The sequence below is a fragment of the Pleurodeles waltl genome, chromosome 5 (assembly GCF_031143425.1).
Source record: "Pleurodeles waltl isolate 20211129_DDA chromosome 5, aPleWal1.hap1.20221129, whole genome shotgun sequence".
NCBI lineage: Eukaryota > Metazoa > Chordata > Amphibia > Caudata > Salamandridae > Pleurodeles > Pleurodeles waltl.
The window spans coordinates 434518329-434530873 of record NC_090444.1 but is presented as its reverse complement, the minus strand read 5'-3'; the positions used below and the strand labels follow the sequence as shown (position 1 = coordinate 434530873).

The 12545-nt window shown below is 40.6% G+C and overlaps 1 protein-coding gene across 6 annotated transcripts in view; it reads right to left on the bottom strand.

Moving 5' to 3' along the window:
• The window catches only part of EHBP1 (EH domain binding protein 1), a 1526717-nt gene extending 1518496 nt beyond the window's left edge, over nt 1-8221 (bottom strand). For all 6 annotated transcript variants that reach the window (XM_069234213.1, XM_069234209.1, XM_069234211.1 and 3 more), the window contains exon 1: nt 7890-8221. In XM_069234213.1, the coding sequence (XP_069090314.1) occupies nt 7890-7993 (104 nt within the window). In that variant the 5' untranslated portion in view covers nt 7994-8221. The remainder of the gene's footprint in view (nt 1-7889) is intronic.
• Between the last annotated feature and the right edge of the window lie 4324 nt (nt 8222-12545).

The following is a 12545-nucleotide window of genomic DNA, read 5'->3' as shown; positions in this document are numbered from 1 at the left end:
CCCCAAAATGACTCCAAATTTTGTTCAAGCAATACTGTGTTGCTACTTAACATCACCAGCAGCTTATCAATTATTGAAGCCCCTCTCCATGCCTTGCTACCTCCACCACTTTATCCCTGCATGGTTCCCATCTTGCCCAGCACCTAAACTTCGCCCACCTGCTCCCATCCAACCCCTAGCAATCAGCCCCCTTCCTGTCTACCTACAAACCTAACCTAATGCACACCTACATATCCCAGCTAGTGCAATGTACTTCAATGGATCCCCTACTTCATCACTCTGCTTTAGTCCTCTAATTTGGAGCTGCACGCCCCTCCCCAATAAGGCCAGTGCTTGTTCTCTCTTCACTGTACAATGCCCCCCTATTTTGCAGTTAGATCCTTGCTATTTAAATCCCACATATTGCTTGCATTATATCATGTTTGGGGAGTCATAAAGGGACACTCATGCTAATTGTGGATATCTTATATGTAAAGGTCCAAGGCAGTAAATGTGAGTGTAGGTTACAAACTGGTGTTCTGCTCCGTAACACTTCTATTGCATGCACATTAGAAAGATTTTAAATTGGAAATGGAGATGCCCAGATCTCATTCATTACAATCATATCCTAGGGTCACATTAGGGTCAGTCACTAGGTATGAGAATTAGAAGCTGCCAATGATGTTAGAAAAAAGCAATTTAGTGGCCAAGCACCAAACCGCTAGGTCTAAAATGTCATAACTAAAGCAGCAAAACAACTTACAGCTTTTAGACAAAGATGTCATTCTGCATTTTGCCACATAACTCTACTGAAAGTCCCTTAGCTCCCTTTCATTCTTTGCAACCATAGTCACAATGTGCTTTTGGTAGCCAGTGACATGCGATCCTCACCAAGGAGTTTTTGGCCACCCTGGATGTAGGCATTCTTAATAATGTTAGAAACAGAAGAGGTATAGGTATTTGATTATAAAGCACTGTTAAACTCACCAGCAACAAAATCTGTAGCTCCTCATATGTGCATATTTAGGAACTACAATCACCCAGGCCTCAGAATGGTGCATTCAAGTATGTGGTCAATTTAAAAAGTTTGGTTGTGTGTGCAACGGTTTTAAATCGTAAAAAGCACACGTGTGTGTTTTAGGAAAGATGTCCCATAGTTAAGCACCTGGTTTGGAAAACAGTTTAGCTGAACTAGAAATCCTGCATTCCTTCCCAGTGCTGTCAAGGTTCTCTCCAATCCATCACTGAGCCACAGGCCTGGAAAGTTCCTAACATGCAGTTCAACACAGAGCGAGTTAAAGCCGAGGCTCTACTGCAGGCTATACGCAGGCACAGCGAGATTAGGAAACAAACTGGCATAATAAACGAGTAGCCGAACACATACCAACAATGCAGTGCACGACAAAACGCACATTAACAGGAATAAAAAAAATCTTCTCTCAGGAAGTCTTTCCTATTTTAAAATTAACAAATTAACCGTGTTTAAAGTAGCAAAAAAGTTCTATGGGAATCAGTTGCTTTCTCTACCAAGTCGATAAGTAATCTTCTGAACACAATGGCAAGGAATCGGTCTACCTAATAAACTACAAGAAAATGTGTAGCTTTCTGTGATTGCTTGCAAGAAAACTACTTTCAATGATCACGTAGTCAAATATCATAACTTCAGTTCCTCTATAGCGCGTGTTCTACATTAGAACAGTCCTAAATATCAACATTTTGACAAGGCTGGAACATCACTAGTTTCACTGGCAAACACGATTATTTGTTCAAAGACAAAAAAGGCTTCTACGAGTTTAAATACACGTCTTTACTAGTACAATGTAATAAAAGTTTCGGTAGTTTACAAAGTAAATGTGCATGTCCCACGTGTCCTTGTCAGCAAAGACTTGAACGCAAAAATGTCTATTGCCCTAGGGGAAAAAATCGTGGTTAATTCTAAAAACCATGATCCAAGCTCTAATCAAGTCTGTTGGGCCTAAAAATAAACACCACAAAATGTGCTGAGGCCATCATCACCCCGGACCGCTAGCCTTGTCCTTCTGTTGCTGACTGGACACTACCACGCAGACAGGTATTCTTTGACCATATGCAATGGTCCAACCACCAAACTTACCAGTTACACTAATGAGACATTACTGGGTACTTGAGGGGCCGCCTGCCTGTACTCCTGTTGCTGACAGGACACCAACCCGTACGTGAGTATTCTCTGACTATATGCAACAGTAACTCTCCAGCCACCAAATTTACCATTTATACTAATAAGACATTAATGCGTTCGTGCAAAGTGCAGCGAGGATAAAGAAAATCAGCACGAGCGAGCTAGAGGAAGCAGATGTGAGTAGCATGCAACCTCAAATGGAAAACGAGCACGGATAACGAGTAGGCTGTACATATTCAAACCAAACAGTATATTAGTCAAGAAGATTCTGTAATCCCACCCTAACAACAAGTAGAGTAGGCAGAGAAACAGGCAAAGGGGGAGAGTGTTATCACAGCCAGCACGAACCATGCAAGTGTGCACAGGACTTTCTTAGGCACAACTTTTCTCTTCCATCTGGGCCTTGATGAAAAAAGTGGAAACATTTTCTCCCGTTGCTATTTCGATCATTGCCCACTACCTTTTCAATGTGTGGTAGAGAATGGTGTGTGAAGTAAAAATGTTCAAAATCTTGCAGTTGGCTGAAGGTGCTTGCATCGTACGAGTACAATGTGTGTGCTCCCAGATATACCTAGTGTATGGTCCAAGCAGAGGACTGAGTTGACTGGGAGAGTCAGCACAGAAAAATGTCAAGGATGGCATCACTATTTTGCACAATGACCAGAAGCGCATGAACCACTCAACTGACAGAGCGTCCGTCCTTTCTCTGTACCAAATGATGACCAGCCCCTTTAGTGGCAAAGAAGGAATGTGCTTACTTCTGCAGAATTTGGGTAAAAAAAAAAAATGTAAAAACGACCTTCTGAAGAGGTGATATGGGTCAAAACAACAGAAAAAACAATGGAATCTAACACAGCAAAGACTGTGCTAATAAACAAAACGAGGGAAATGAACAGAAAGGACATTTAGATGTTACATTTTCACAGGCAGTTGGTTGTGTGAAACAAAATAAAAAGGATAAAGTCAAGTAATGAATAGAAAAGTGCAAGGATATAAATACATTGTTATAAAAAATGTATTTTTCTTAAGTGTTTTTCTTGAATTACACTCTTGCAGTGTCCCTTGCAAATTAACTTGCCTTGCTACTCTGAACGCACCAAAGTGACTGATCTTTCAAAACAGTGTTGTCAGTAGGTTCCTGTCTAGCAGGGGATTATACCAAATGTTATTTCTAGAAAGTGAATATCACAAGAATATGGTGGGTGGCTATATTCTGCTTACATGACGTAAAAAGGCTGAAACAAGCCAGAACACAAAAGAGAAAGTTATGCCCCTACTCAGGCCCAAGTACATTAACTCTATCCGGTGTGCCATATCAAGTAGAAATAGTTGAAAACTGCCACCTTTGGCCATGAGGTTGATATACTACGCTGACATTCTGAAACTGGTAATATCTTGGTTGTACTGTTTGTCCAGTCTAAACCTTGTTGTTAGCCCTACACCAGTAAACGGAGACAGAAATTTACATAAAAAGAATATTAACCAACTAAAGTTTGAAATCAACTTCTGCTAACTATATTGCTGATTACTATGATAGCACGCATCAACACAGGACTCAAGATCATCCCAGTCAACACATGTATGATCAAGCATTGGCAAAAATCAAAAGGTCTGGCCTTGTTAACAGCAGTGATTATTTTTGTTATTTAATTGCAAACACATCACAAAAATAAATAGGAAAAAATATGTCACCTAAACGTAGCCCCCTTATGTTTGAAAAAAATGTACATATAAAAAATATTCACTAATGTGGACTATTTTATTAGTGATGTTTAAAAAAAAAAAAAAACATGCCTATCGTTTGTGTGCTAGATTGTATTATTTATGATGGGCACAAGAATAAATCATCACCTAATCAATTATTGAAATCGCAGGCAGCTACAATGTCACTTACACACTTTATAACCTAAACTTTGAAAAGAAGTGCAGGTAAAAAAATACGACAGCCAGTATGTAAAGTTTATAGAAACCATAAATAAACACAAACACATACTTTAAATCAATATTTCAACTGAAGAAAAAGGAACTTTTTAGGCAGATGTGAACAATATGCACAAGCTTTGTGCAGTCATACCAAGTGAAGTGAACCGATAAGGAAAGTGGAGTAACCCACGGCCCCATGCTGTGGTGGGTGGAAGCAAAATGTTCCAGTTATAACAGACCAATGGATGAAGTCTGCAGGCCAAAAGAACCCTCAATGTATAAATGCATTTTTTTGGGGGGGGAAACAATAGCTTTGTGATGTGCCTACTGCTGTCTCAGAGGCCAGACCTACAAATGTAACGAATATTCAGGCACTAACAATCGAGAAGCAAGATGAAATAGAGACGACCAAGCCTTTGGAGAAATGACAGGCAGGAAAGAGGAGCTTTAGCCTTAATTAAATGAAGCTTGTGCAGGCAATTCAAATGAAAAACTGAAACTATACGTATATAGTCCCAAGTTCAATTTATCTTAGTAGAATGTAATGTCCTCCACACAGGGAAGTAGGAGGCACCATAATCTATTTTTGGCTAAATGAGTGAAAGATTTGCTTTATTAGTTTTCCTGATTGGTAGTTGGAAAAGTGTACAGCAGGCTACTCCTACTTCCTCCAAGTTGTGTCGCTTTTGCACCAACAGCAAGCCAAGTCATCACCACAAGACTTTGCAAAATGTATTACCCCCAGCTTCAATCAACCACAAGACCTTTCAAAATATATTACCCCCAGCTTCAATCAACCACAAGACCTTTCAAAATGTATTACCCCCAGCTTCAATCATGTCTTGTAGCCATGTCAGAGCTCACATCCTCAGCAAATAACCACTACCAAAATATTTTAATACATTAACAAATAATGATTTCTTATGTAATTCACCTATATAATAAAGAACAAACCTTCCCGTTGTCCAATGTCGAAATACCAAACAGTTGGCAACGTGATGCATGGGTGAGAACACTGTTGCAGGCATTTCGTACTGTAGCATTATACTAATGACCAAACGTACCTTTTAAAGTAGATGACAAACATTTGTAAATTTATGCTACCTATTTTGCTGCTGAGACTTCGGCTATCAACTGCATCACGAGTTTGTACATAAGCATGTCTATTCCTAATACTAGTGTGAATAAGTCTGGACTACGTTGAACACAGGAGACTGAAGACTGAACTTTTCACTACTTAAATAGACATTGGTGAAAAGATCATGGAATCAATCATTGTGGTTTCTGCCGATACAGAAGGCGTTCATATTACCTGAAAACCCATTATCACCACTCTCCATTAATACCCACACAGTTATAGGTGATCTGAACGAAGTTTGGCCACAACGAAAACCACATTGCAACCAATCAGCTAGGTTCAAAATGTAGATTTTAGTGACTTTGGCCAAAAACAGTTAAAAAGTAAAAAGAGTGATAAAAACTTCAACAGCTATCCTAACCACATTCTTTGGCACAACCCTAAGTAGGAAAGTAGAAGAAATGCTGATTAGATCACAGTTGCAGTTGTCAAGAAATGCTTACACTGTGAAAAACCGAAGTGTAGGAACTGTAATGAAAGAGTACTATGTCTTGTGAAATATTGTCTTTTCAGCACATGAACAACAGTTCTATTGTCTGCACAACCAAAACAGAGAATGTCATGTGTTGGGCAATATGATCAGCTACAGAGAAAAAGATCATAGTGAATCTTTGCCCAGATTGTATATTCACACGTTTCAACTTTTCCTTGTTTTCAATGTCATGGTGTGAGTAGGTGTTACCTTTTGATATTTCTTCTGCATGAAACACAAACAATTGCTCATAAAACATCATGTCACATGGAAGGCGGCTACTAATCTGTATACTTCAAATGGACGTGAAGCTAGTTTCTAAGCAACCTATTTTAGCACTTTCATAGCATGATTAAAGAGATTGATAATCTGGATCCTGGTTGACTGAACTTTAAAATTAAGTATGCGAATCAGCTCAATTCAAAAACACTGGATACATATCAGGTGGATGGATGATGGTCAAAAATATACCCTTCTCTTTTAGAACGCTGCACTTATTTCGGTCACCTGGAATATTCTTTGATATTTCATCTAATCATACAGGAGGATGAAGGGTACATGTTCATGTTATCCACGACTGAGCCAACCTCCGATTCCAAATATGAGAAAAGCCTAACACACAATTTAAATGGGTTAGCTGTTTATAAATAAGATTCAAAGAAAAAGAAACAACCTGCGACTCGTGTACACTCTATTCCAGTCAAATGTAAAACCGAAATCATTTAAATACAACAAACCATCATCTTAGTGCTATCTAGACACCAAGAGAGACACGTTAAGGCACGAGGACGGTAAAAAAAAATTGTACTTCTTTTGTCGTTCCGCTGACATCACGGACTGTGTACTTATCTTAAAGAATAGATAATACGTTGGAAGCGGATTCCTCTTGACTTATGTGGGTTAATGAAAATGCAATTAACAGATAGCCATCAGACTGCGGACAAGTAATAAACTAGCTCGCAGTGGGAGGTCATTCCACATTCAAAAGGAGAAATTAATCCTTCGCCTTTAACGTTGCAGTAAGAAAATATTAAGTAATGATCCACGTGAAAGGCACTGGAGCGAGAGGTCTGTCAGCCGGGCAGTACCATAAAAGTTGAAGGAGAGTTCACTGTGCACATAAGCAGCAAAACACCTTAAGTGGGCTCTCATCAGACAAGAAAAAAACGCAAACAATATTGAACCTGCTAAACCATTGACAGTCACAACTACATGAAATACTGAATCACACGCATGACATTTGATTAACTGCATCATTATGGGTTTATAGAATCGCATGATTTATCAGAGTAAATTAAGCAGAGAAAATACAATATCTCACGCACATACCATGTGAACCATCTTCAGAAAGAAAGCGGTGGAGGCCGGTAAGCCTTTACAGCAGCAAAAAGTGGTCCGCTGCCTACTCTACAAGCCAAATAAACCTTAACATACATAGCTAACTTAAGTAGGTCGTTTACATATGTTCAGTAGAGAAATTGGCTGCACTGCAAACAATCTTCCACTCCTGCTATACTTCGTGTGTTCGAGAGCAACTAAAAGCAATTGACACTCAAACTGGAAATACTTAATCAAGAAATGGAATGATCTGTTTACACTCCACCCAGACGAAAGTAACCCAGGGAGGAGCGTCACCTACACGCGCCAACTGGAACAGCATCATGAAAGAACTGAGGGCGAATTACAGGCATCCTCGAAAGAGGTCGGTTGATGAAAGGTACACCAAAAGACCAGGGCATCATCACCTCAGGGAGAGGACATTAACACCCTGAGAAGGAATTACAAATGGGTGGGGACAAGAACAGTCCATCAGAAAGGAAGCATCAGTCTCTCATGTACAAGTATTGCCGCTGGCAGATTCGTGTTGGCCAGTGAAATGCATACCGACTAATGTGCTCCTATTTAAGAATGCCTGCATTTGCCTACCAGTAGGTGAGGTTGCCTACGCCGGGGCTGTCAGGATACACTGTCATGTTATACTCTGTGCCAGGTGTAGTGCGTGAGGTTTCTCTCTGGCAGGTGATGGGATAGGTGCCTTGCCGAAGATAATCGTGGATGCAATGGTCACACATGAATGGCATGCCTGCTACCGTGGCCTGGACTTCCCAGGGAGCATACGCATCCCGCCCTGTATTGTTCACCTCCTCCCAAGGGTGCCAACAGCCTGCACGAGAGCAGTAGCAATATGCAGGTCATCCCACCGCTTAATAAATACTCACCATTTTTTGGTGCACTCCACCATCAGCTCCTGGTAAGATGCCACGAACTGGAACTTGGACGCATGCTTGCCAACCCGCTGCAGCCTCTTCCAGACAGAAGCCATGATCCCGGTTATGCAGGGCGGCAGCGGAGATAAGAAACGGGAAAGCTCTAGAACTACATGAGCAACGGCGCGCCAGGGGTGGGATTGGGTACAGAAACTGCTTGGCGGAGAGGCAGCTCACGGTCCCCAGCTCTACGGGGTACGCATGCGCACTTAGTCCTTCATGACTTTTCCCTTCAGCCCCGTGGCTCAGCAACCCAGCCGGTCCCGCTAGACGTCTCCGCAAGCGTCATTGTTTACATAGACATCAAAGAAGGACTAAATCTGCAAATCTTCTGAACCTGTCAGATAGTCTCATGTGACGCCGGCGTCCGCTTTCGAGCTAAAATTGAATTGCAGATTTGAAGTCAACCAAATGTCTCTGGTTTACGGCCTTGTATAACTGAAGTGTTGTTATCGTTGTAACTCCTGTATATAACAAATATTATTTACAAAAATGTCTCATTATGTGGTGTCTGTAACATTCCGATATGTATTTAGTGCAGGTTTCACGTAAATGTATTTTTTACTTTGTAAGATGATTAGCAAATTTACCTGAATATTTCCACTACTCTGAAACGTTTAGATTGAAGCTAATACATTCTAAGATGGCCGCTGTCAAGCCCAATTACAGTTTGGCGATTCTTGTTACGTATCCGTTTTCTCTTTCGATTAATATTTTGGCTGTTCCTAAATCCACGGTGCCGGACCCGCCTCTTTCCAGTTCTGTTTTGGTAGAAGCGGCCTTTGGTTGGTCAGCTGTGGGGGCCACGGCTAAGGGCGTGCACAGGGAGGGGTGTGACTTAGAAGCAGCCAATCCAGTCTGCGGCAATGGTGTATGAGGCCTGGCACCGTGAAAGTTCCCAAGTTGGGTGGCTTACTGTTGGTCAATGGAGGGCTGCGTTTTACTGCTGCTGAGCGGAGTGTGTTCCAATAGTAACACACGGTTACGTGTGTCTGTATGAGCAACCACTACATGTAACGTAACGGGCAAGGCAATTTGTAGTGATGTGCAGGAAATATTGCACATGAAGCAGGTGAGTGTAATCAATCACTTTACTTATGTTCATAAGTCCATTCAGAATTGTCAACTGTGCATTACAAATGTAAATAAGCATCCTTCCCCGAAATGCCCTTACATCATACTTCCGCACTAACATTCCTTATACTTTCACCCCAAAACAGCTTCATTTTAGTAGTCTCCTGCTTGAGATTGCCTCTGCTTCATTCGAAAGTCTGTGGGGAAAATACGGCCCCCTATTATTTTTTTTCTAAATCTCCCTCCTTTTCATTTCAAAATGTTGGCTTGTGTGTGACTAGTAAGAGAAAAAAGAAAAACATTAAACTCTTAGTGTAATTCTTATTCACTGTAATGGGAAAGCAAACAATTACACCTTCTTGACTCGATTAACAATATTATCTTCTCCATAACCTTGTAAATCTTCATTTCTGTTTTTCACTCACATGACTGGTTGACACGTCAACATTAAATGAGATATGCTCATAATTATTGTCCTCATCACTATTACAAAAATTATTCACTTCGCCTAAATACACATACTCTTCACCTTTATTCACAGCACAATCAGCAGTCCTGTATATTCAACACTATATATACAATTATATAAACTGTCCTGAAAAACTTTAACATATTCACTAGTGAACATAACTACATTGCATTTAAAAAACAATGTTTATCTTCCAGCTCCACTGCACTTTCTTTCATGCTTTTATCTTTCCAAGGTCTTTTCTTATACCATGTCTTCTATCATAATATTCTTCCATTTTAGATTAACTTCCACCCTCTTTCTAACTGAATCATTGTTCACCAACATATTCACAGACTACTGTAAAGTGTTAAATTTTGAAATTCTACTCTTTCAATTTAGAAATTAAGCAAATCAAAGTGCAGACACAGAACCATTCTCTCCTGTCATGTAAATTAACCGTTTATGGACTATTTTGAGAATACTAAGATGTGTGTGTGTGTATATATATATATATATATATATATATATATATATATAACCTACTGGTTATAGTTGGGATCTAGTTTCTATAGAAAAAGCTGTTTCTTGCTTGTCTATACATTTGGCGCCACTTGACGAATCTTCACAAAAATGTTGCCCAAAAAGTAATCAGTCACGTTAGCTGCTGTCTGGAAAGTTTCGAGGTGATCCATCAATCGGGGGATGAGATAAACAAGAGGTGAAATTTAGAGCGTTTCCAATGTTAATTCCTGTAGGAATAATTGAACAGAACTAGCGCAAAAAACACTGGACAGAATTACACCAAATTTGGTAGGAAGGCAGCTCTTGGTCCAGAAAGAGCCCCTTTTGTTATTAGGTGTAAATCCATTTAGTAGTTTTTGAGAAATTTAAGGAAATCTAAATTTGTTTATATAGGGATGCAAAGGATTCACAACCCCTCCTGATCTCGTGCTGAGATGTGATTGGCTGCCAACACTTCAAACCAGGAAGTGCCAGCAACCATCTTTGTACTCGGCTTGAGCTGAATCCCAGAAAAACATGATAAAAAATCCAATAGGGGCTAGGGTAGGGGCACCCTGACCCCTTAGCCCTGGTGCCAGTGTCCAAAGAGACCCCCTCAAGACTACAAAGCTCCTTTTTTTTTTTTTTTTTTTTAAATTCAGAATCGCGACAGGGTCGCAAACGTGCTGTCAAAAAAACAAGCGTGGGCTCCTGCACTTTTTTAAAAAAAAATTAAAACCCCGGGTCGCCAGGTCCCGGGGGCACTGTTTTCTTTTTAACAGGGCGGAGGGGCTACTGCCGACCCCAGTCCCATGGATGACCACCTCCCCAGGGTGAATAATAAATTATAAGCGAGGGATGTGCGCCCTTCTGCACCCCAGGAACCACAACATCCCTCCAGCCCCCTAGGTAGAAATGCTTTTTGCATGTGGGGGAGGCCACATGGTCTCCCCCCACTGCCCTGGGGACCACCACCCACAAGGGAAAAAATGCACTAAATCATAGAAATTCACCAGAGTTACCTCAAGTAACTATAACTTGTGCCCTAAGGTACCTATAACTCACGCCCTCACCATGCACTGCTAATTACCCCACAAATTAGGTACTCATGACATTCTTTGATAAAATCATTGATAATATCAATGAAATATTTGCAGTAACATTTTTGACGAAAAAAATGTGTATGGTGGGGGTGCGAGTTATAGTTACCTTAGGGCATGAGTTATAGTTACTTGAGGTAACTCTAACTGTAACTGGTGAATTTATATGGATTTGTACGTTTTAAGTGTGAGCCTAACTATAACAGCTCTGTAATCTTTGGTTTTATAATATATATATATATATATATAAATAATAAGCTGTGGCATAAGCTCTATGATTGACCCCACTGTGGATTTAAGAGTCTAGTATCAAGCAAAAACTTCTAATTTTGTAGGGTGGGCTGCAGAAAGGAGACCTACTTACAATTAGCTGGAGAGCTACCATTAGGTCACAAAGGCCACAAACTACTTGTTGAAGAAGATCTCACTTCTTGGGTGAGAAGAGAAATTAGCACATCACCTTTGCTGCAGTCATTCCCTTGGTTTTTGTTTTTAAATATTTTTATTAATTTTCATCATTGCATACAGTATTCGTGCAGAAGGTAGTGTTCCGCAATCAATCTTAGCAGTAAATTCTCATGTCTGTAATGTTAGTCACCCAACTACCCACTAATGTTCTCCGTGTGCATATATATCACTTTACATGATCTCTGCATAATACACGGTCTTCAACAATATTATAACTATAACATTTGTATGTAGTTTAACATGTCGCAATATAACATCACTCCCCTCCCCCATAAGCTTCCGTAGGTTATAGAATGTGACTGAATCATTTCACCGTTTCATGGTAAGGGCGTAACGTGATTTGGACTGTGGAACTCTGTCCTGTTGTGGGTCTTTTATTCCTCCATTCTACGGATATGGGTCCAAGTATTGTTGTTTACCTGGTAGGTTATGGGGTATATTACGGAGAGGGCGTAGGGTCATCTAGCACCCTCGTCATCGTCTGTGTCATCATTACCCATGCAAGCAGGTTGTCAGAAAGCTTGTCATCTCGCCTGGTGCGTCTCATATGTGCCTCCTCAGCCCTGCTCATTCTACTAAATCATCTCTCCACCCCTGCATCATCTGGGGTCTAGAGCTTAGCCACGGCATCGCAATTCGCCTTTTGGTGACCATTAGATCTAATATAGTACAGTATATTTCCTGCTCAGCTTCTTTCTGGTGTTCACCGAGAGTAATCCTAATAGGCATTGCATAATCTGTTTGGGGATTGTACACCCCACCACCGTTCTAGTGCTGGTTAAAACGTCCGCCCAGAAGAGCACAATGACCTGGCAGCACCACACTAAATGCAAAAAATCTGCCTTGTCCGTTCCGCATCGTGCACGTTGGGAGGGTCTGGACGGATATATGGCATGCAGTCTCTGGTGAAAGGTACACCATATGGATATAATCTTAATGTATTAATTTAGTTCTCGCATCTATAGAGACTACTTTTTAACCCGTTGTTTGTATGTTTTCCCAGACTTTCGGCAT